This window comes from Myripristis murdjan, chromosome 21, assembly GCF_902150065.1.
Source record: "Myripristis murdjan chromosome 21, fMyrMur1.1, whole genome shotgun sequence".
NCBI lineage: Eukaryota > Metazoa > Chordata > Actinopteri > Holocentriformes > Holocentridae > Myripristis > Myripristis murdjan.
Genome location: NC_044000.1, coordinates 26,439,785 through 26,464,808, shown reverse-complemented (window position 1 = coordinate 26,464,808; position 25,024 = coordinate 26,439,785). Strand labels below are relative to the sequence as shown.

Here is a 25,024-nt window from a genome sequence, read left to right as displayed (position 1 = left end):
CAGGGTGGATGAGAGGGAGAGAGAGGGAATGAGAGGGGGCCTTTTAAACCCTTGGGAGCCTGATCAGGTGCTCCTAATTGGGACAACAAGTCTCCGCCCAGCAGCAACCTGCAACACAGGAAACACACACACACACACACACACTCACACACAACAGGGGGAAACACATACCCACACCCAGCAGGCCCTGCTAGGCAGGAGGCCGTCACACCACAGAAACCTAACAGCTGTGGCCCCCCCACCCCCACCCTCCCCCAAGAGGTTTATGCCTCTTGACAGGCCATCATTGTAAATAAGAACTTGTTCTTAATGATTTGCCTGGTTAAATAAAGGTTAAATAAAAAAAAAAAAAAAGAAACACAACCACAAGGAGTGGGTATCAGCAGAGTCAATAAAAAAGGTAGAGGAGAGAAGGGAAAAGACGGTGGCAATAAACAGTAGCCACACAAGAGCAGAAAAAGCAGAGGCTCAAACACAGTATACAGCAGCCCACAAGGTGGTAAAGAAAAGCATCAAGTCAGACAAGAGGAAATACATAGAGACTTTAGCATCAGAAGCTGAAGAAGCAGCAAGACACAGAAACTGGAAGGACATGTACGCCACCACTAAAAAGCTTACAGGAAAAGCAGGCAGATCAGAAAGACCTGTGAAAGATAAAGAAGAAAAGCCAATCACCAGCAAGGATGGACAGAAAAGAAGATGGATGGAGCATTTTGAAGAGCTGCTGAACCGAGGAACCCACCAGATATTCAACCAGCGCACAGAGATCTACCAGTAAACTGTGACACACTTACAAGGAAGGAGATCCACAAAGCCATAAAACGGCTCAGAAGTAGCAAGGCCCCAGGCCCTGATGCCGTTCCGGCAGAAGCACTAAAGGAGGACCCAGAGACCATGGAGGAGATTCTTCACCCTCTTTTTAAGAAGATAATGGGAGGAGGAGCACATGCCATCAGAATGGAAAGAGGGCCTTCTCATTAAGATTCCAAAAAAGGGCGACTTAACCAACTGCAATAACTACAGAGGCATCACACTACTTTCCATTCCAGGCAAAGTCTTCAACCGGATTTTACTGGACAGGATGAAGGACACTGTTGATCCCCAGCTCAGAGACCAGCAAGCTGGCTTTTGCAAGGATAGATCTTGCATTGACCAAATTGCCACGCTGCGCATCATCCTAGAGCAGTCCCTGGAATGGAACTCGCCTCTGTATATCAACTTTATTGACTATGAGAAAGCCTTTGACAACACGGACAGGGAGACCCACTGGAGGCTGCTCAGACACTATGGTGTGCCAGAGAAGCTATGTAACATCATCAAGAACTCTAATGAGGGGATGACACGCAGGGTGATCTACGAAAGCCAACTCACCGACGCCTTTGAGGAGTGAGGCAGGGATGCCTGCTGTCACCATTTCTGTTCCTGCTGGCAATGGACTGAATCATGAAGCAATCCAGAGTCAGGATTGGCAAGGCCAGAGTAGCCTTTCTCCAACTAAGGAACATCTGGAGCTCAAAGGACCTGGCCCTCATAACTAAGATCAGAATATAACACCAATGTGAAGTCTGCCCTGCTCTACAGTGCGGAAACATGGAGGACCACAGTAAGCACAGTAAACAAAATTCAAACATTCATCAACACCTGCCTCCGAAGAATCCTTCAGATCCACTGGCCCATTACCATCAGTAACAAAGAACCCTGGCAACTAACCAAGCAGCAATCAGTAGAGGAGGAAATCATACAGCGACGTTGGAGATGGATATGTGGGATGTATAAACAGAGGTCTGTTTATTTTTTTTATGCACTGCAATTAAGTTCAAGTTCATTAATGATTTTATTTTTATTTTTCAGTTTATTATTATCATGCATTTACTGTTTAGTAGCTCTGTTTGTATGTGAAGGTGATGTAGAGTGTTGTGGAGCGTGTTGGCCAGCAGGTGGCAGCACCACTGTTTTTGACCGTTGCTTAGAGGGAAACGGCGAACTTGCGCTTCTTCTTCTATTGTTGCAAGCTTCCGCCTTGTTATGTGCACAGTGCTAAGCAGCTGCAGTAAAAATACTGTTTACATCATATTTTGCAGGTGAGCTACGTTAGTTAACATGGTTAAATCTGATTACTAAATTAGTTAAAAGTGTGTATAGACAGTAACACATGATTTTATTTTTCTTTATTGATCTTATTTTATTCTGTTTGTATATTTTATTTTTTTCTTCTATTGTTGCAAGCTTCCGCCTTGTTATGTGCACAGTGCTAAGCAGCTGCAGTAAAAATACTGTTTACATCATATTTTGCAGATTTTGCAGTTGTCCTTTTTGCTCTGGGCCTGAAGGGCAACAGATAGGCCACACTCTCCGGAAACCAGCCTCAAACATAAGACAATCCCTCAAGTGAATCCCTCAAGGGAAAAGAAAGAGAGGACGACCACGGAACATCTGGCGCCAAGATGTGGAGGCAGATGCCAAGAGGATGGGCTACACCTGAGGACAGTTGGAGAAGCTGGCTCAGGACCGGGATGCCTGGAGGACCCTTGTCGACGGCCTAAGCCCCAGCAGGGGTGATAGGCGAAAGTGAAGTATTTCAAATCCAGACTGACGTTACTGATCCACATACTGATACATGATAGACACACACACACACACACACACACACACTGCCACCTGTAGTAGCTCTATAATAGTTTGGTCGTTAATCTACCACAGTCTTTCTTCCAGGCTGTAGCCAGTGAACACAGAGATTATCATCTTCTTCAGCAGCACCTTCCCAGACGCATTACACTGATTACGGTATAACGCCATGGTGGCATGTGCTGGTACTGCAGTTAAATTAAAAAATTCTATTGTCACGGTCATTTTTATGAATAAAATCTACTTGCTACCAGTTGATGATGCTTAGCTGTGCAAGTTCTTCAAAACATTAAAGGGGCTGCCACAGCATTTTGCATTGCTACACCTGTCTTTGGGTGGCGGGTGGCTCAGCTGGCTCAATTGTCCAAAAATGGTAGGGATTTGTACTCTTTCCCTGGATTTTAACTTATAAGTTCACTGAAATAAAACAGCTATTTTTGAAAACTCTGTTGTCTGTCTCCACTTTATGTTGTGACCCATAAGCCAGGATTGTAAAATCTGGGGGCTTGTCCGGGAAACATTTGGGAGTTCATTCAGGATTCTAGTTTGTGTGTGTGTGTGTGTGTGTGTGTGTGTGTGTGTGTGTGTGTGTGTGGAGACCAGACAACAGAGTTTTTGTATAAGGTGATTGGAGCTGTCTTGAGCAAACTGTCTTTAGTTAGAGTGCTTCTGTCGGGTGGCTGTGTTGGCCTTCCATCAAAGTACTTGTTTGTCATTTTTGCTTTGTTGTTTCAGTTTACTGCTACTACTCTGGCTCACCTGTCAGATCCGGCAGACCTGACCGGGTGGGCGCGGTACCCGCCGGTGCCGCGGCCGGCCCACCTGATGCCGACCAGTGCTGCGGCCGGCCCGCCTGATGCCGACCGGTGCCTCGGCCTGTGGCTTTTTTATTCAAACAAGATTTTGTCCATATAAAAAATATTTTTCCAAAAAAGGTCTTTAAAAAGAGAGATTGTCTTTTATGCGGGTCAATATGGTAGTCTAGAGAACTGGCGATTTTTTTTTTTTTTTTTTGGAGGGCGTCAGGCGGGCCAGCCGTGGCACCGGCCAATACCGCCCCCACCCGGTCAGGTCTGTCGGATCTCTCTTAGGAGAACCGATATAACTGCAATGCATTTACGTTCAATCAGCCTAATTGTGTGTGTGTGTGTGTGTGTGTGTGCGCGCGCACCGAGTAACCCTTGGCCTATATTAATTCTTCTCTTCTACATCTCAACAGAAGCAATCTGAATAGCGAAAAAGAACTGGCCATCAGGTGAAAATAAGATATAAAAATATTTTCCAGAGTGGTAAGTAGCCTATAATGAAATGTGAAATGTATTTGTTAAAATATTAGTTGAGCTGAAAATATGTACCATTGTTGCCACCAGAAAAAGAATGGAGGCAATTGCAACTGGTGGGCGTCCTCCACCTGAGGACCTCACCCCGGTGGAGGAGCTGGCGCTCAGCTGCAACCGAGGGCGCCCACTTATAGGGAATAGAGGGGGCTTCGGGCAGAATAGAGGCGAATCATCGCAAATTGCGGGTGGGAAATAAAATAAGATGTCTTTTTTTTTTTTTTATTTAACCTCATGTTCTTTTTAACTCTTTTATGTTCAACACTTGTTGTTGCCTTTGATGTATGACTTGTGTTATATGAATAAAATTTGATTGAGTAATTGATTGTTTATTTGGTTGATTTCGGAGACTGACAGTGGTAACACATGATTTTCATTACGTTTATGTTTATTAAGTAAACACATACATTCATGCTTGGTCACATTGTGGGAAATAAGTCTGAACTTACATTTCCGAACGCGGACATTGTGCTATTGAATTTAATTGAATTTAATTGAATATGTGATGCCGGGGCAACAATATAGCCTAGACGTGACGGAGCCGTCATTTGGGGGTCTGTTTCCGTCCGTCGGACATTCTTTGACACGTAGTTGAGCTAAGCTGGACCGTAAGCCTGCCATGGAGCAGGCTAGCTCTGCTGACTAAGTTGCCATGGTTATTGAGCTGCAACTCATACAAGCCACTTTGATGGAACGGAACTCTCACTTAAATTAGGGAGGCTTATCGAAATAAGCCAGGCTATCCCGTTAGCCAGCTTGATGGAACAGGCCCCAGGTTATGTTCACAGAGTCTGTTACCATGGTGACTGACACAGAGTTTCAGTTACCTCACTTTCTGGAACAGATAATGCAGAGTTTCCCTCATCTCAGGGTTAATTTACTCTGAGTATATTCACATAACTCGCTTTCTGGAATACCCCCCAGGTGTCAGAATTGGATTGGAACAGAAAACAAGCAGATCAGTGCATTCATCATTTCTGCCCTGTAAAAGCACACACTTCCAGTCATGTTTCCCCCTGTGAAAACTGAAACCTGATTACAAGTCAGAAGTGAAGCAATCTGTACTGTACACAAAACAAAACAAAACAAAAAAAAAAAAAAAAAAAAAGAGATGCAGGCAAGGAGGGCAAGAGGGAGGGGAGGGATGGGCAACGATAAATCAGCTGTGTGACAGAGAGTTTTGTTCAGAGAGCTGTCAGACCTCAGCAGCTTCTCCTCTCCTCCTCTCTCTCTCTCTCTGATGATGGAGACCCTGGAAGGAGCTGAACTCTGCTTTCCACAACTCCTCAACACTTCCTGCAGGAAGTCGACACGTCCTCGATCCCAGGCCATGACCATCTTCATCCTGATGTCCTCCATCTCTGTTCTCACTGTGGCTCTCAACCTGCTGGTCATCATCTCCATCTCCCACTTCAGGCAGTGATAAGCTTCTCACCATAGCCAAAAATATATAGAAATATCTATACTAGCATAGTCATATAGCACTGAAAGTTCTTAGCATCATTTGTGTTATTTATTGTATTACTACTGTTACTTATGGTAATAATACCCATAATAATGATGACAAGGATTTTCACAATCATATGTGACCTTGTGTGGTTTATCAAGACAAATAATAGATTTCAATATGATGCCCATCTGCTTGTTACTGTGAGAATATTACCACTGCTAACAATAATAATAATAATCTCCCATTCCAGGAAGCTTCAGACCCCCACCAACCTCCTCCTCCTCTCCCTGGCCGTCTCAGATTTCCTTGTGGGTTTCCTGCTGATGCCAGGTGAGGTATTTCGCATTGTAGAGGCCTGCTGGCTCCTGGGTGACCTCATGTGTGCTCTGTATTATTATGTGGGCTTTGTAATTATTTCTGCCTCAGTAGGAAACATGGTGCTCATATCAGTCGACCGCTATGTGGCTATTTGTGACCCTCTGCGTTACCCCAGCAAAATCACTCCGACAAGAGTTAAAATCTATGTGTGTCTGTGTTGGATCTGCTCTGTTTTCTTCAACTGTCTTCTTCTAAAGGATCACCTCACACAATCAGGCAGACAGAAAACCTGCTTTGGGCAGTGTTTGTTTGTCATCAGCTATGTCGAAGGGGCTGTGGACCTTGTTTTTAACTTTATTTGTCCCATTAGTGTCATCATAGCTCTGTATGTCAGAGTGTTTGTGGTGGCTGTGTCTCAGGCTCGTGCCATGCACTCACATGTGATGACAGTCCAGCCCGGAGCAACGAGTGTCACCGTTAAGAAATCTGAGCTTAAAGCAGCCAGGACGCTTGGCATCGTCATAGTTATATTCCTTTTGTGTTTCTGTCCATATTACTTCCCCTCTCTTACAGGCCAGGACATCTTGAGCACTGCCTCATCTACAGCATCTGTGGTCTGGCTGCTGTATTTTAACTCCTGTCTAAACCCTGTGATCTATGCCTTTTTCTACCCCTGGTTTAGAAAATCTGTTAAACTGATTGTTACCCTTCAGATCCTGCAGCCTGACTCCTGTGAGGCCAACATACTGTAGAGAGGCTGGGGAGTGCCTGAAAGCAGACAGGTGAAACGTGATGAGAGGTGAAATGTGTGCATTCATAATGACGGCAGCGTTTTGTGGATGAGCGAGATTGTTTATCAGATTAGCACTTAAATAAGTCACAAATGTCATGAAAAAACTCTCTGCTGACATGTCGCTCTCTGCCTCCTGTGCTCTTACAGAATCTTGTCTTTGTCATGTTGGTTAAACCCAAACATCGTCTGTGATGAAGATTCAATAAAACATGCTTTTTTAAAGTACAGCATCTTTGTTGTGGCAAGTTCATTTGAAAAAAGGGACAGTTTTAAATACAGCACAGCAATTTTAACTGCATTTCCTGCAGCCCTGCAGACAGTACAAGATGAAGATGTTAATGATGATGATAATGACAATGACAACAACAACAATAATAATAACTGCATAACAAAATGAAATAAAAACCATAGGGTGGGCAAGTGCACAATAATACAGTGCAAGTATTTAAAAAAGGCAGGTAATAAAATTTAAATAAGACTGATAAGAAATTTAAATTCAGTACAGAAATACTGTTTCTTTTGTCAAGTGGATTGAGAAGAATAAGTCAATCAGTTCATGAATACATATGAATGAAATGATTGAACTCACCATTTTTTTCTCTCTCTCTCTAGGTTGTTTTTACAGGCAGAAGGTGGTCTGTGTTGTCTTTTTGTACCTTTTAATCACATGAAGAGGATTGGGTTACAGGCAGAGAACACATCTGCCAGGAGTGAACATAAGCCACCATTAGTGTAATTAAAACTGTGAAAGAGGGAATGCCGCCTGTCTTTGGTGCCGGGTCATATTTCTGATCCACCGTGGCCTCTCTGTTATTAAGACACACACACGCAAACAGTGAGGAGGAAAAAGGAAAAACAGCAGGGACAGAACAAAGCTAAAAGAGTCCGATTAAACCAAAGACTTCACAATGTGATTTACCAAAAATGACAAGCTCTCCCAGTACCAGATGTGGGTGTGTGGTCGCCCCATAATGAAAAATGGATGTGTGTTTATAAAATAAGTATTCATTGATATTATAACTGTTGGGTGGGGGGGTTGGGGGTTAATATCATCACCAGAATCTGAGAGAAGGTATTTTTTGATCTGTAAATTAAATAAACTGTAAATAAACTACAAACCACAGCTTTTACCCTCAGATGAAATAGACACACAGTTGCACATTTGCAACAAAAACAAAAAAGCAGCAAGATACAAAATAGGGGATTTAAAAAAATGCAAAATTAATTGTTACATTTCCTATTTATTTATTTATTTATTTATTTATTTATTCAGATGGAATTGTTTATTTTCCTCCAATATGTCTCAAAATTACAAATGTGAACAGAATGTCAGCTCTAAAGTACAGCAAATACACTTCAGCTTTTCAACTCTTTTTCATCTTTATGTGTTGTCTGCTATTTTTCCATGAAGTAAGACAGACAAGGATTATAGACAGAGAATAGAAAAAGAAAACCTACATCAGCAGAAAAAAGACCGAACAGAGGTAGAACTCTCACTGGAAAAAAGAGTTACCAGCAGATGTCTCATTAACTCAAGTGTTTTTCAAGATGAAAAAAAAAAAAAAAAAAACTCTAATTACTGGAGATGATGGATAAAAAATGTGGCTAGTGCTATCATGTGGCCAGATGTTCAGCGGTGTAATTTCCATGAGGAATGGTGGGCATATCCCTCCTCTCCCCAAAGCCTCAACAAATTGAATCAGATGTGCTACGAGCCCAAGAAATGAACAGAGATGTGACCTGCCTGAGAGCGCTTGAGGAGTAGCGTGAAAACCCGTGTAACAGTTTAAAAAGTTTAAACATTATATGTAACATATACTAAAGATAAACAGCTGAGCTTACATACACTACTCACAAAAAGTTAGGGATATTTGGCTTTTGGGTGAAATTTATGGAAAATGTAAAATGTTCACGCTACAGTGATATTATATCATGAAAGTAGGGCATTTAAGTAGAAGCATACACTGGTGATTTCCTCATCTCAAACAATTTCTTGAAACAAAAGCCAACAACAGTGGTGGATATACCACAACAAAAAATGTCAGTGTCAATAACTTGTCATGTGCCCTTGAGCATCAATTACAGCTTGACAACGACGTTTCATGCTGTTCACAAGTCGACTTATTGTCTGCTGAGGCATGGCATCCCACTCTTCTTGAAGGGCGGCCCTCAGGACATTGAGGTTCTGGGGTACAGAGCTCCGAGCCTCTACACGGCGACTCAGCTGATCCCATAGGTTTTCTATGGGATTCAGGTCTGGAGAAAGTGCAGGCCACTCCATTTGAGGTACCCCAGTCTCCAGCAGCCGTTCCCTAATGATACGACCTCGATGAGCTGGAGCATCAAACACCTGATGTGAATTTTGCCGTTAAACTCCTTGTTAGAGAACAGCAACTTGTGCAAAAAGTACTGAAACACTGAACAGTTGGACATGTGCATTCAAAAGTTTACAGAAGGTCACATTAAGTTCACCTGTAAAGGTTATAATGCATTTTAGGTTCATCCTCAAATTTCACCCGAAAGCCAAATATCCCTAACTTTTTGTGAGTAGTGTATGTTAAGCCAACAAAGTATAAAAATGTTGCAAATTTTGACATCAAGGCACTGATGGATTACAAAACCACCAATCTGTTGCCTGATGATGACACCACACTGCCCGATGCCCTAAACCAGTTTTTTGTCTGTTTCGACACCTCACCTCAGCTAATGACCAGCTGAGGTGACAGTTCCCACTTGATGTTGCTCGAGCAACATCAACAACCTTCCTGTCGCACTAACACCGATTGTCATGAAGTGCTTTGAGAGGCTGGCTCCCAGCTGTTATCCCACCTGACATAGACAAGCACCAGTTTGCATACAGGACTAACCGCTCCACAGAGGACACCATTACAACAACCCTCCATCTCACCCTGACACACCTGGAGATACCAAACACCTATGTGAGGATGTTATTTGTGGACTCGTGGAGAGTGAGTAAAATTATCTCCTCCACCCTCACTCTTAGGACTGGTACCTCTCAGGGCTGTTTGCTGAGTCCAACGCTCTTGTTTATACATGACTGCACCCCCATCCACTCCTCAAACACCATCATAAAATTTGCCGATGACACGGACATAGTGGGCTTGATTTCCGAGGACAGTGAGACAGCCTGCAGGCGTGAGGTGGATCATCTCTCTCAGTGGTGCAGAGAAAACAACCTGGTCCTCAACACCTTCAAAACCAAGGAGATGTTTACTGACTTAAGAAGGTCTAAGGTCGGACCGCACGCCCCCCTCCACATACATGGGGAGACAGTGGAGGAGGTGGATAATCTTCAGTTCCTGGGCGTCACACTGTCGAACCAGCTGACATGGACCAACAAAACCTTACAGCTGGTCAGAAAAGCTCAACAGAGACTCTTCTTTCTGAGGAAACTGAGGCAAGCTAAGCTACCCTAACTCCAAAACTACTTCTTAATTCCTACAGAAATACCATCGAGTCCATCCTGACCGACAGCGCCACAGTGTGGAATGCCAGCTGCACAGCTGCAGAATGTCACAGCCTCCACTGTGTGATGTAGGCGGCCCAGTGCATCATCAGGTTCAAGCTCCCTGGACTGGGCATTATCTACACCAACAAACTCAAAAAGAAAGCCCACAGAATCCCTGTTACCATCTGGCAGAAGGTTCAGGATCATCAAATCCAAAACAAGCAAACTGACAGACAGCTTTTACCTCAGAGCTGCGGTGTCGATTGGCCAACTTCCACCATAACAGACAGTGTTACACATGCACCGTGACGTTTCTGCTATTCTTCTTTATGGGTTTGATTCCCACCCAGGGTCCTTTGTGTGTGTCTGTGTGGGTTTCCGCCAGGCACTCCGGTTTCCTCCCACAGTCCAAAGACATGCAGGTTAGGTGAATTGGAGATACTAAATTGCCCCTGTGTGTGAATGTCAGTGTTTGTCTGTCTGCCCTGCAGTGGACTGGCAACCTGTCCAGGGTGTTTCCCTGCCTTCCGCCCAGTGAGCCTTGTGAGGATAAGCGGTTTGGACAACAGATGGATGGACCAGCATCATTTAAAAAGCAGCACAGAGACAGGTACAGGTGGAGGGAAATGTCCACAAAGTGCAGGAGAAAATGATTAATCTGGCTTGGTGGCAGGTGGATGCAGTTGCCCTCTGAACTTCAGGTGGATGCTGTGTGTAGAAAAGCCCATCAGAAGAGGTATTCAGAATTCACAACTTTCAACACTGACAACTTCTTCATGAAAATGTTTTATTCTTGTTTTACTGAATCTGTCCTCAGAGTCTCCTCTGTCAGCTGGCATGGGTCACTGTCAAAGTGTGCAGCAGAACTCCAGACACGAGCTTGAATGACCTTATTCATCTGTGCCAGGTGAGGAGCTCGAAGAAGGCTGATCAGAGACACCCCCTGTTCAAGCAGCTCAACAGATTTAAGAACTCATTTGTCCTGGCTGCCGCTGGCCTTGTAAACAATGTAATGTGATTTTTTTTTTTTTTTTATGTTGAACTTAATTTGTTGTTTGTCTGTTGATTGTGCAGTACTGCTGGCTTTACAACAAACTGTCCCTCAAAGATAATAAAGATATCTGTGATCTTTGATCCTTGAGGGCAGCAGAAACAGTGATGAAGATGGAGATGAAGAATATGATGCAGAGAGGAGGGGCGGAGGAGGGACATTAGTCAGCAAGAAGATGAAAAAAGGAGATAAATCAGCTGTGTGACAGAGTTTTGTTCAGAGAGCTGCCAGACTTCAGCAGATTCTCCTCTCCTCCTCTCTCTCTGATGATGGAGACCCTGGAAGGAGCTGAACTCTGCTTTCCACAACTCCTCAACACCTCCTGCAGGAAGCCGATGCTTTCTCGCTCTGAAACGACTACCATCTACATCCTGCTGTCCTCCATCTCTCTGCTCACTGTGGCTCTCAACCTGCTGGTCATCATCTCCATCTCTCACTACAGGTGGCCAGATAGTTCTTCCACATGATTCTTTATAAAATTGGAAGACTTACAAGTGCATACGGCTCATGGATTATGACAAATCTCTCTCTTGTATTTCTTGAATGCTCGATAATTCATATTGCTATTGATAATAATAACAATGACCCACTTAGCATCCATTACACTCCTGACTGAGCTGAAATATGCTTCTGACTCGCTGTGATCCTTCAAAAGATTTCTTCCGTTGTTCCCCTTTTGGCGTTGGGATTTTCTTCGCCACCTATGAGAAAAAAAACTCTTTACAGCAGAGGATGTTGTTTCTCTGTTCTTTACGTAAGATAACAGCAACATAATAAATATAATGCTCCTGTTTCTCTCTAGGAAACTCCACACCCCCACCAACCTCCTCCTCCTCTCTCTGGCTGTGTCAGACCTCCTCGTGGGCCTCCTGCTGATGCCGGGTCAAATCCTCATAGGAGGCTGCTGGTTTCTGGGTGACCTCCTGTGCACTCTGTTTTACTTTGTGGATTTTATTCTAACTTCTGCCTCAGTAGGAAATATGGTTCTGATATCAGTCGACCGCTATGTGGCTATTTGTGACCCTCTGCGTTACCCCATCAGAATCACTCAGAAAAGAGTGAAAATCTGTGTTTGTCTGTGTTGGATCTGTTCTGTTTTCAACAGCAGTATAATCCTAAATGATAATCTGAGACAACCAGGCAGATATAATTCCTGCTATGGAGAGTGTGTTGTTATCATTAACTACATTGCAGGATCTGTTGACCTCATTTTGGCATTTATTGGTCCCATTACTGTGATCATAGTTCTGTATATGAGAGTATTTGTGGTGGCTGTGTCTCAGGCTCGTGCCATGAGATCCCACATTGTGTCTGTCACTCTGCAGCCTTCAGGGACTGGAACTGCTAAGAAATCGGAGCTGAAAGCAGCCAGGACGCTCGGGATTGTCATAGTTGTGTTTCTAATATGTCTCTTTCCTTATTACTATCCCTCTCTTACAGGCCAAGACACCTTGATCACTGCTTCAACTGTGGCCTTTGAGATCTGGCTGTTCTATTTTAACTCCTGTCTAAACCCTGTGGTTTATGCTTTTTTCTATCCATGGTTTAGAAAATCTATTAAACACATAGTTTCACTTCAGATCCTGCAGCCTGACTCCTGTAAGGCCAGCATACTGTAGAGAGGCTGTGGACTAACTCGAATTAAATGCTTTTTTTTGTTTTGTTTTGTTTTGTTTCTTTGTTTTTTTTTTGTTTGTTTTGTTTTTTGTTTTGTTTTTGTTTTGTTTTTTCCATAGGCTAAATGCTTTTTAATTCAGTTAATTCAAAAAGCCTAAAGTCAGGACACACATATAAAAGACACCATACTTTAAGCCATGTTTCTAAGCTCTGGCATCTATCAGATAATCTGTGTCACCCTCTGCTGTTAATTTTTAGTATTACATCTAACAATATAACCAACCACTCTTTGTTCATGATATAGATCTGACATTTATCTGAATGTTTTGAGCATTTCAGCAATACTCTGCTATCCCTGCTTACATTAAATGAGACGTAACTATTTCAGTGTATAACTGAGTAAGACTTGGAGAGGATATTTTGCTCTTGGTGGACACACGTTTGCTGCCAATTTGAAACATGTGTACACCTAGAATTCATGCTCAGTCTAATATTAAGCCTCAGCTTGGAAAGGATGGTTTTGTCACTTGAATCAGCCTTTGATTAAGTCTGAAGCACTATGAAATGCAAGAACCCCCTTTCATGTAAACTGTGCATTCAACATTGTGGGTCTTACCCAAATGCCCTCCGGGGATCACTAAAGTATTTCTGATTCTGATTTGTTATGCAACAACAAATTAAGAGGACAAACAGTAAAAGTCTGTCAGTGTTTTCTTTCCTTTCAGAAAGCTTGTTTCTAACTGACATGCGTAGATCGGACTACAGTTGTCAAGGTCTTTGTCAGTATTTTTGCTACAAGTATTTCCCTAATCACATTCATGTGATCTTTGTCCATCTTTGTCTGTCTTGTAGAACAGAAGTATTTGGTCAGTTGGTCTACAGTTTTCCAGCCATTCTGCCCATCGTGTGGCCAAAAGTTCAGATTGTCATTTCATCTCACATTAGTGTCACTTAAAATTGAAGTAGAGCAGAAATATTTGATGTAAGATGGAACATTTAACAATATTGACAGGATAAAATTAGACTGTATACTATTATGGACTGTGTATTATCAGTTTTTTTTTTTTTTTTTTTTTTTTTTTTTTTATTATTATTATCAAGTAGTACTATTCCCAGTAAAGGGCTGAGCACTCATACCCTTTGTTGTCTATTAACATTTCCATCCCCATCAATAAACTCAGCCAAGCAGTCTTCATTAAATGAAGTAAACAGCATACATGGCACACACAGAAGGCTCTAGTTTCCCGGCGCAGCGCAGGGTGGCGCAGTGAGGCACACCCCGCGCAAAGCTAGTTTCGACCAGCGCAACGGGCGAGGCGGACGGTTTCCAAGTTTCGCAGACGGATCTGCGCCGAGATGGGAGTGGCAGCGCAGCAGGGGGAGGTGTCTACAGATTCAGCTTGGCGCAGTGACAGTTTCGTGCCAAAAGGCTTCACCGAGGTGCGCCAAAAGCTCGCCTCCTGAAACCAGGTCTACTTTCGGCACAAGGCGCAGCGGGGTGGCACAGTGGAAGTTTGGCTGACAGGCGGGCAGTGCGCACACGTCACCACAACCTCACAGAATGTCAGGCACATTAACAATGCAATAAATACCCACAAAAAACACTATTCAATGCTACCATCTCAATCAGCACATAAGTTTATCTCCATATCAACTGTCCCGTCACATCTGATGTCAGATCAAAGGAGATTGGCACCGTTTGGCATGCGTAATGAAAACCCAACCTGATCACCTGTCAGTCAAACAATGTGTCCAGTATGGTGATGTCTTTTTTCCAGTCATGGTGTCTGGTGCTGCTCGTGTTAACTACACAGTTCTTCTTCCATATATATAAATATTCCACACTGGGTTTTCGTTATCCAGTAATCACCGGACTATGACTGGTAAAATCTGCCAAAGTCCAGTAATTTTTAAATGTCCGGTGAAAGTATTCACAATTTGAATTTTATTAAAACTTTCCACGTAATTTTATTTATATATATATATATTTTTTTTAAATAGACTGCGTGATCCCTGTCTCCGGTGTACCAGAGAGAGAGAGAGAGCTGCGCCCGCGCCTCGCCAGGTCTGCGAAACTAGAGCCCAGAGACGCTAGCAAGGCAACATTAACCTTAAAACATGGGGCTCTAGCACTAAGCTAATTCTGCACTGACCAAGTCCAACAGTTCCATGAATCCCAGTCCCGGGCATCAGGTTCTGTGGCTTGGTCCATTCTATACTACACTGTCTATATTATATATACATATTTATATATATATATACAGTACAGGCCAAAAGTTTGGACACACCTTCTCATTCAATGTGTTTTCTTTATTTTCATGACTATTTACATTGTAGATTCTCACTGAAGGAATCAAAACTATGAATGAACATATGTGGAGTTATGTACTTAACCAAAAAAAGGTGAAATAACTGAAAACATGTTTTATATTCTAGTTTCTTCAAAATAGCCACCCTTTGCTCTGATTACTGCTTTGCACACTCTTGGCATTCTCTCCATGAGCTTCAAGAGGTAGTCACCTGAAATGGTTTTCCAACAGTCTTGAAGGAGTTCCCAGAGGTGTTTAGCACTTGTTGGCCCCTTTGCCTTCACTCTGCGGTCCAGCTCACCCCAAACCATCTGGATCGGGTTCAGGTCCGGTGACTGTGGAGGCCAGGTCATCTGCCGCAGCACTCCATCACTCTCCTTCTTGGTCAAATAGCCCTTACACAGCCTGGAGGTGTGTTTGGGGTCATTGTCCTGTTGAAAAATAAATGATCGTCCAATAAACGCAAACCGGATGGGATGGCATGTCGCTGCAGGATGCTGTGGTAGCCATGCTGGTTCAGTGTGCCTTCAATTTTGAATAAATCCCCAACAGTGTCACCAGCCAAACACCCCCACACCATCACACCTCCTCCTCCATGCTTCACAGTGGGAACCAGGCATGTGGAATCCATCTGTTCACCTTTTCTGCGTCTCACAAAGACACGGCGGTTGGAACCAAAGATCTCAAATTTGGACTCATCAGACCAAAGCACAGATTTCCACTGGTCTAATGTCCATTCCTTGTGTTTCTTGGCCCAAACAAATCTCTTCTGCTTGTTGCCTCTCCTTAGCAGTGGTTTCCTAGCAGCTATTTGACCATGAAGGCCTGATTCGCTCAGTCTCCTCTTAACAGTTGTTCTAGAGATGGGTCTGCTGCTAGAACTCTGTGTGGCATTTATCTGGTCTCTGATCTGAGCTGCTGTTAACTTGACATTTCTGAGGCTGGTGACTCGGATTAACTTGTCCTCAGAAGCAGAGGTGACTCTTGGTCTTCCTTTCCTGGGTCGGTCCTCATGTGTGCCAGTTTCGTTGTAGCGCTTGGTGGTTTTTGCGACTCCACTTGGGGACACATTTAAAGTTTTTGCAATTTTCCGGACTGACTGACCTTCATTTCTTAAAGTAATGATGGCCACTCGTTTTTCTTTAGTTAGCTGATTGGTTCTTGCCATAATATGAATTTTAACAGTTGTCCAATAGGGCTGTCGGCTGTGTAGTAACCTGACTTCTGCACAACACAACTGATGGTCCCAACCCCATTGATAAAGCAAGAAATTCCACTAATTAACCCTGATAAGGCACACCTGTGAAGTGAAAACCATTTCAGGTGACTACCTCTTGAAGCTCATGGAGAGAATGCCAAGAGTGTGCAAAGCAGTAATCAGAGCAAAGGGTGGCTATTTTGAAGAAACTAGAAGATAAAACATGTTTTCAGTTATTTCACCTTTTTTTGTTAAGTACATAACTCCACATGTGTTCATTCATAGTTTTGATTCCTTCAGTGAGAATCTACAATGTAAATAGTCATGAAAATAAAGAAAACGCATTGAATGAGAAGGTGTGTCCAAACTTTTGGCCTGTACTGTATATATACTGTCTATATTTACATAGGCTGTTTATATTTTTCTCTATATTTTTATATTTACTGCTTATATATATATATATATATATTATATTTATTATTTATTACACATATACTACTTAGTTATATATAGGCTGTTTATTTATACTTATTATATATATACTATTTATATTTTTATTTATATTTTTATTTACATTTATATATGCTGTTTACATTTATTTACATATACTGTTTATAGTTTACATACTGTTTATATCCACACATACTGTTTATATATACTGTTTATACTGTTTATATATACTGTTTATACCTATATATATATACTGTTATATATCTTATATATCTTATATTCTATATTTACACTTATATTTACACTTCTTTTTCTGGTCTTTTTTTTCCGGGGGGTTTTTTTGGCTTATACCGGGACCTGAGTGCTAATTTCGTACCACTAGCATGTAAGTGTGAACTGGTATGACAATAAAGTTCCTTGAATCCTTGAATCCTTGAATCCTCTATTTTCGCAGACCAGGCGAGGCAGAGGCGCAGCACAGCTGCGCCAACTGGGTGTGGCCAAGTGGATTTTGCTATTTTGGCACGCCATGCGCCTTGGCGCAACTACTGTGCCGTTCCTCCTACCGGCGCAAGGGAGGAGAGAAGACGTGGAGTGGGTTTGACACAGCCGATTCACTTTAAACCAATCAAATGAGCCCCTGTCCTCGCCTTTAAAATGCGCTGCGCGAAGGCGTAATGAACGTTCACACAATTGGCATGGAGAAAGAGAGCAGCCGCAACACACACTAAGGACAAAGAGGCCAGTCTTGGCTGCTGGAATGTCGCTGGAGCTACCTGCCATCCATCTGTCCATCCATCCATCCATCCATGCATTTATCCTTACATTCGTCTTCTTCATTCCCCTGTCTTTCCATTACCTGCCTGCCTCGCATCTCTCTTTTTCCAGCTCTGTCACCGTCTGTTAAAAGTATTGATTTTTACGAGCAAATATAAATTTAACTGTGAAGCCCCCATTTTTGATGAATGTTTTTACCTCAAAGGATAATCCTCGCCGTATTCATATAAATACATGTTTGTTTTGCAACTTTCGACTCCATCACTTACTGATGCAAGGACATACTTGAGATTAAAACAAAATCTGGTTCATGAAAGCTTTTACATTTGCTGTTCTAAACACCCAGAGTCTGGCAAGGAATTGATGCGTTTTACATTTTCGATATGTGTGGAATCAGGGTTTCCGTTAAAAAAAAAATTGGCACCGGACAACATGACCGACAGGTTTTCAATTTCCCGGACAAATGTTTGAAATTCCGGTCAAATATTATCTGAATTTATTGAGCTTAAAATTATATGCAGGCTATATAAGAATGATATCAAGGCATGTCAATTTATAGCGTAATCTTTTGACTGAAAAGTAGGCTATATCAAATAAAACGAGTGCCGTCAATTGACTCACATGCGTGACGTCTAAAATAAATAAATAAATATTGCACAAGCCTGTGCTCTTTTAACATGAACATTGCACACAATTGCAAACAACTGCAACTACAATTTGCAAACAAAAAAACTGGCTCATACCATTTTAATAACGCTGCGTGCTGCCAACTTGAAATCAGATTGATGCAATAAAAACTTAATTCAGCAGCTGAATTAAAATCGAAAGTCTCAAGTGTCTCTCCGCAACTTGCAATGCGCATCAGTCTTGTGACCTTGTTCTCCCCCAGGCGACTTCGCTCCACTGTTTTGATCCGGTTCTGCAGAAAGAAACCTCTCTCTCTCTCTCTCTGTTACACTGGAGACAGGGATCACGCAGGCTATTAAAAATAAATAAATAAATAAATAAAATAAAATTACGTGAAAATTGACTGTTTTAATAAAATTCAAATTGTGCTTAGAGGGAATATTTTCACCGGACATTACCGGATAACGGAAACCCAGTGTGGAATATTTATTTATATATATGGAAGAAGAACTGTGTAGTTAACAGGAGCAGCGCCAGACACCATGACTGGAAAAAAGACATCACCATACTGGACACATTGTTTGACTGACAGGTGATCAGGTTGGGTTTCCATTGCGCATGCCAAACGGTGCCAATCTCCTTTGATCTGACATCAGTTGTGACGGGACAGTCGATATGGGGATACATTTATGTGCTGATTGAGATTATAGCATTGAATTGTGTTTTTTGTGGGTATTTATTGCATTTTTACCGTGCCTGACAATCTGTGAGGTTATGGTGACTTGTGCGCACTGCCCGCCTGTCAGCCAAAATTCCACTGCGCCAGCCCCGCTGCGCCTTGCGCCGAAAGTAGACGTGGTTTCAGATGGCGAGCTTTTGGCGCACCTCGGCGAAGCCTTTTGGCACGAAAATGTCACTGAGCCAAGTTGAATCTGTCGGCACCCCCCCCCTGCTGCGCCGCCACTCCCATCTCGGCACACCTCGGTCTGTGAAAATACGAAACTGTGCGCCCCACGGGTTGCGCTGGTCGAAACTAGCTTTGCGCGGGGTGCGCCTCACTGCGCCACCCTGCGCTGCGCCGGGAAAATAGAGCCCATGGTGTTACCATGTAACTCATCGTGCAAGTTGGGTGGCAAAAATCTGGCTGAAATGCTCCAACAGCACATCACGGTGGCGATGGAGGGAGTGGTGCACATTTTCCTGATGCCAAACAACTGGAAGACCTCACCAAAAACCCTGGCTGTGAAGTTGTGGCCTTTTAGTTCTTTGGGTGCAAAAAAACAGCCAACCATTTTGTTGACCATTGTCTTGGCAGTGGTGGCGGCATTCTGGTCAGCCATGGCATCCGCCTCAGTTGACTTAGTAATGCATTTTGTGGCCACAAGGACAAAGTGATTGCCACAAGTGATAGCCCAGGGGAGGCCAAGCATGTCACGGTCACAGTCCATTGGTCCCTCCTCTTGGTGCTGCTGCATGGGGGCATGCAAACCCTGAGTCAGGCACTTCTAGTCCGTACCCTGGTTACACTGGTCTCATTTCATCATCTTGTCTGCAGCCTGGCCGGTAGAAGTGGGACCAGAGCCAATGCAGCATCTTTGCAACTCTGATTCCATTTAGCCACACCACACAGGGGCATCACGGGGCCCCAGGGGCACCAGGAGCTGGTACCTGGCTCTCTCACTGAGGCGAGCTAAACTACCTCCAAAACTACTTCTTAATTCCTACAGAAATACCATTGAGTCCATCCTGAACGACAGCGCCACAGTGTGGAATGCCAGCTGCACAGCTGCAGAACGTCACAGCCTCTACTGTGTGATGTAGGCGGCCCAGTGCATCATCAGGTTCAAGCTCCCTGGACTGGGCATTATCTACACCAACAAACTCAAAAAGAAAGCCCACAGAATCCCTGTTACCATCTGGCAGAAGGTTCAGGATCATCAAATCCAAAACAAGCAAACTGACAGACAGCTTTTACCTCGGAGCTGCGGTGTCGATTGGCCAACTTCCACCATAACAGACAGTGTTACACATGCACCATGAGGTTCCTGCTATTCTTCTTTATGGGTTTGATTCCCACCCAGGGTCCTTTGTGTGTGTCTGTGTGGGTTTCCGCTGGGCACTCCGGTTTCCTCCCACAGTCCAAAGACATGCAGGTTAGGTGAATTGGAGATACTAAATTGCCCCTGTGTGTGAATGTCAGTGTTTGTCTGTCTGCCCTGCAGTGGACTGGCAACCTGTCCAGGGTGTTTCCCTGCCTTCCGCCCAGTGAGCCTTGTGAGGATAAGCGGTTTGGACAACGGATGGATGGACCAGCATCATTTAAAAAGCAGCACAGAGACAGGTACAGGTGGAGGGAAATGTCCACAAAGTGCAGGAGAAAATGATTAATCTGGCTTGGTGGCAGGTGGATGCAGTTGCCCTCTGAACTTCAGGTGGATGCTGTGTGTAGAAAAGCCCATCAGAAGAGGTATTCAGAATTCACAACTTTCAACACTGACAACTTCTTCATGAAAATGTTTTATTCTTGTTTTACTGAATCTGTCCTCAGAGTCTCCTCTGTCAGCTGGCATTGGTCACTGTCAAAGTGTGCAGCAGAACTCCAGACATGAGCTTGAATGACCTTATTCATCTGTGCCAGGTGAGGAGCTCGAAGAAGGCTGATCAGAGACACCCCCTGTTCAAGCAGCTCAACAGATTTAAGAACTCATTTGTCCTGGCTCCCGCTGGCCTTGTAAACAATGTAATGTGTTTTTTTTTTTTTTTTTATGTTGAACTTAATTTGTTGTTTGTCTGTTGATTGTGCAGTACTGCTGGCTTTACAACAAACTGTCCCTCAAAGATAATAAAGATATCTGTGATCTTTGATCCTTGAGGGCAGCAGAAACAGTGATGAAGATGGAGATGAAGAATATGATGCAGAGAGGAGAGGCGGAGGAGGGACATTAGTCAGCAAGAAGATGAAAAAAGGAGATAAATCAGCTGTGTGACAGAGTTTTGTTCAGAGAGCTGCCAGACTTCAGCAGATTCTCCTCTCCTCCTCTCTCTCTGATGATGGAGACCCTGGAAGGAGCTGAACTCTGCTTTCCACACCTCCTCAACACCTCCTGCAGGAAGCCGATGCTTTCTCGCTCTGAAACCACGACCATCTACATCCTGCTGTCCTCCATGTCTCTGCTCACTGTGGCTCTCAACCTGCTGGTCATCATCTCCATCTCTCACTACAGGTGGCCAGATAGTTCTTCCACATGATTCTTTATAAAATTGGAAGACTTACAAGTGCATACGGCTCATGGATTATGACAAATCTCTCTCTTGTATTTCTTGAATGCTCGATAATTCATATTGCTATTGATAATAATAACAATGACCCACTTAGCATCCATTACACTCCTGACTGAGCTGAAATATGCTTCTGACTCGCTGTGATCCTTCAAAAGATTTCTTCCGTTGTTCCCCTTTTGGCGTTGGGATTTTCTTCGCCACCTATGAGAAAAAAAACTCTTTACAGCAGAGGATGTTGTTTCTCTGTTCTTTACATAAGATAACAGCAACATAATAAATATAATGCTCCTGTTTCTCTCTAGGAAACTCCACACCCCCACCAACCTCCTCCTCCTCTCTCTGGCTGTGTCAGACCTCCTCGTGGGCCTCCTGCTGATGCCGGGTCAAATCCTCATAGGAGGCTGCTGGTTTCTGGGTGACCTCCTGTGCACTCTGTATTACTTTGTGGATTTTATTCTAACTTCTGCCTCAGTAGGAAATATGGTTCTCATATCAGTTGACCGCTATGTGGCTATTTGTGACCCTCTGCGTTACCCCATCAGAATCACTCAGAAAAGAGTTAAAATCTGTGTTTGTCTGTGTTGGATCTGTTCTGTTTTCTACAACAGTCTAATCCTAAATGATAATCTGAGACAACCAGGCAGATATAATTCCTGCTATGGAGAGTGTGTTGTTATCATTAACTACATTGCAGGATCTGTTGACCTCATTTTGACATTTATTGGTCCCATTACTGTGATCATAGTTCTGTATATGAGAGTGTTTGTGGTGGCTGTGTCTCAGGCTCGTGCCATGAGATCCCACATTGTGTCTGTCACTCTGCAGCCTTCAGGGACTGGAACTGCTAAGAAATCTGAGCTGAAAGCAGCCAGGACTCTCGGGATTGTCATAGTTGTGTTTCTAATATGTCTCTTTCCTTATTACTATCCCTCTCTTACAGGCCAAGACACCTTGATCACTGCTTCAGCTGTGGCCTTTGAGATCTGGCTGTTCTATTTTAACTCCTGTCTAAACCCTGTGGTTTATGCTTTTTTCTATCCATGGTTTAGAAAATCTATTAAACACATAGTTTCACTTCAGATCCTGCAGCCTGACTCCTGTAAGGCCAGCATACTGTAGAGAGGCTGTGGACTAACTCGAATTAAATGCTTTTTTTTTGTTTTGTTTTGTTTCTTTGTTTTTTTTTGTTTGTTTTGTTTTTTGTTTTGTTTTTTTTTTTTTTTTTTCCATAGGCTAAATGCTTTTTAATTCAGTTAATTCAAAAAGCCTAAAGTCAGGACACACATATAAAAGACACCATACTTTAAGCCATGTTTCTAAGCTCTGGCATCTATCAGATAATCTGTGTCACCCTCTGCTGTTAATTTTTAGTATTACATCTAACAATATAACCAACCACTCTTTGTTCATGATATAGATCTGACATTTATCTGAATGTTTTGAGCATTTCAGCAATACTCTGCTATCCCTGCTTACATTAAATGAGACGTAACTATTTCAGTGTATAACTGAGTAAGACTTGGAGAGGATATTTTGCTCTTGGTGGACACACGTTTGCTGCCAATTTGAAACATGTGTACACCTAGAATTCATGCTCAGTCTAATATTAAGCCTCAGCTTGGAAAGGATTGGAACATCATAATGTTCTAACCTTTATACACTCTTAACACTTTATTATTGATTTATGACTACAATAAGTTAACACATACTGCTGAGCACTTCTATGTGTTTCTATGTGGGTCTATGTTCTATTTGGGTCTAAGAGAGGTCCGGAACGATGAGGGGTTAAACATCTCAAAATATAGCATGATGCAAATGTATCTTGTGTTGAGCTGGCGGCTTTTTACCATAAGAATGACTCAAAAGACAGAAATCAGCTGAGCAGTCTTCATTAAATGAAGTAAACAGCATACATGGCACACACAGAGACACTAGCAAGGCAACATTAACCTTAAAACATGATGTTACCATGTAACTCATCTTGCAAGTTGGGTGGCAAAAATCTGGTTGAAATGCTCCAACAGCACATCACGGTGGCGATGGAGGGAGTGGTGCACATTTTCCTGATGCCAAACAACTGGAAGACCTCACCAAAGACCCTGGCTGTGAAGTTGTGGCCTTTTAGTTCTTTGGGTGCAAAAAAACAGCCAACCATTTTGTTGACCATTGTCTTGGCAGTGGTGGCGGCATTCTGGTCAGCCATGGCATCTGCCTCAGTTGACTTAGTAATGCATTTTGTGGCCACAAGGACAATGTGATTGCCACAAGTGGTAGCCCAGGAGAGGCCAAGCATGTCACGGCCACAGTCCATTGGTCCCTCCTCTTGGTGCTGCTGCATGGGGGCATGCAAACCCTGAGTCGGGGATTTAGATAGATAGATAGATAGATAGGTACTTTATTCATCCCCTCAGGGAAATTCTCTGTGTCACATAGCTCGTAGTACACACAATACATATACCATACATATACCATAAGGGACAAACAATACATACACCATATACCATATAAAAAAAGGCAGCCACTCACTCAGTCAGACAGAGAATACAAATGTGAGTCTGATATTGTAAAAAACTGTAAAACTGTGTAAGGTGCATAGAAAAAAGGGGTTTAAAGTGCATAAATAGAATAAAAGAGTCCAGCCTGAGTTGTAATAAATAAGCTAAAGGAGTCAGCGGCCCCTGTCCCAGACTGAGCCATTATACAGCCTGATGGCAGTAGGGACAAAGGACCTCCTGTGGCACTCAGTCCTGGAACGCAGCGCAGTTAGCCGCCCACTGCGGCTACTGGCCTGCGCCACCAGGGTGTGGTGGAGGGGGTGGTTGATATTGTCGATGATGTCAGACAGCTTGGTCCGCATCCTCCTCTCCACCACAATCCCCAGTGAGTCCAGGTGCCTCCCCAGCACTGATCCAGCTTTCTGGATCAGCTTGTCCAGCCTTCGGGTGTCCCTCTCCGTCACACTGCCTCCCCAGCAGACAGCAGCATAAAAAATGGTACTCGCCACCACCGACTGGTAAAACATGTCCAGCATCTCCCCACAGACCTCGAAGGACCTGAGCCTCCTCAAGAAGTAGAGCCTGCTCTGGCCCTTCCTGAAGACCGCATCTGTATTCACAGACCAGTCGAGCTTGCTGTCCAGGTGCACCCCCAGGTACTTATAGGACTGCACCACCTCGATGTCCTCGCCCCTGATGTTGACTGGCCGCATCGGTGGCTTAGACCTGCGGAAGTCCATGACCATCTCCTTGGTCTTTTTGGTGTTTAGGATCAGGCCGTTCCTCTCACACCAGCTGCTGAAGGCTCCCGCAAGGTCCCTGTACTCCGCCTCCTGCCCCTTCCTCACACATGCCACAATAGCTGTATCATCAGAATATTTCTGAATGTGGCAGGACTGTGAGTTGTAGCTGAAGTCTGATGTGTACAGGGTGAACAGGTACGGAGCCAGCACAGTCCCCTGCGGAGCACCAGTGCTGCTCTCAACCGTCTCAGAAACACAGCTTCCCAACCTGACATACTGTGGTCTTCCAGTCAGATAGTCAGTGATCCAGGAAGTGAGGGCAGGTTCAACTCCCATTAGTCCAAGCTTCTCTCGGAGCAGCAGAGGCTGGATGGTGTTAAAGGCGCTCGAGAAGTCGAAGAACAAAATCCTCACTTGACTCCCCGGCTCATCCAAGTAGGAGTAGGCCCGGTGTAAGAGGTAGAGGACTGCATCGTCTACCCC

General features: G+C 43.6%; 3 protein-coding genes across 3 annotated transcripts; all 3 read left to right on the top strand.

Moving 5' to 3' along the window:
• The first annotated feature begins 5,205 nt into the window (after positions 1-5,205).
• On the top strand, positions 5,206-6,482 carry LOC115379962 (trace amine-associated receptor 13c-like). The gene is made up of 2 exons (XM_030080958.1): positions 5,206-5,378; positions 5,663-6,482. Exons 1-2 carry the CDS (start codon positions 5,206-5,208, stop codon positions 6,480-6,482), a joined length of 993 nt encoding a protein of 330 aa, XP_029936818.1.
• Positions 6,483-11,312: 4,830 nt separating this feature from the next.
• Positions 11,313-12,662, top strand: LOC115380020 (trace amine-associated receptor 13c-like). The gene is made up of 2 exons (XM_030081038.1): positions 11,313-11,485; positions 11,846-12,662. The coding sequence occupies exons 1-2, from the start codon at positions 11,313-11,315 to the stop codon at positions 12,660-12,662; spliced, it is 990 nt and encodes a 329-aa protein (XP_029936898.1).
• An 8,410-nt stretch (positions 12,663-21,072) lies between these two features.
• Positions 21,073-22,422, top strand: LOC115380012 (trace amine-associated receptor 13c-like). The gene is made up of 2 exons (XM_030081027.1): positions 21,073-21,245; positions 21,606-22,422. Exons 1-2 carry the CDS (start codon positions 21,073-21,075, stop codon positions 22,420-22,422), a joined length of 990 nt encoding a protein of 329 aa, XP_029936887.1.
• The last annotated feature ends 2,602 nt before the right edge of the window (positions 22,423-25,024 follow it).

Coding starts and splice junctions, on each gene's coding strand:
- LOC115379962 (XM_030080958.1), top strand. CDS start 5,206: ATGGAGACCCTGGAAGGAGCTGAACTCTGCTTTCCACAACTCCTCAAC. Junction 5,379..5,662: donor ATCTCCATCTCCCACTTCAG/GCAGTGATAAGC, acceptor CTCCCATTCCAG/GAAGCTTCAGACCCCCACCA.
- LOC115380020 (XM_030081038.1), top strand. CDS start 11,313: ATGGAGACCCTGGAAGGAGCTGAACTCTGCTTTCCACAACTCCTCAAC. Junction 11,486..11,845: donor ATCTCCATCTCTCACTACAG/GTGGCCAGATAG, acceptor GTTTCTCTCTAG/GAAACTCCACACCCCCACCA.
- LOC115380012 (XM_030081027.1), top strand. CDS start 21,073: ATGGAGACCCTGGAAGGAGCTGAACTCTGCTTTCCACACCTCCTCAAC. Junction 21,246..21,605: donor ATCTCCATCTCTCACTACAG/GTGGCCAGATAG, acceptor GTTTCTCTCTAG/GAAACTCCACACCCCCACCA.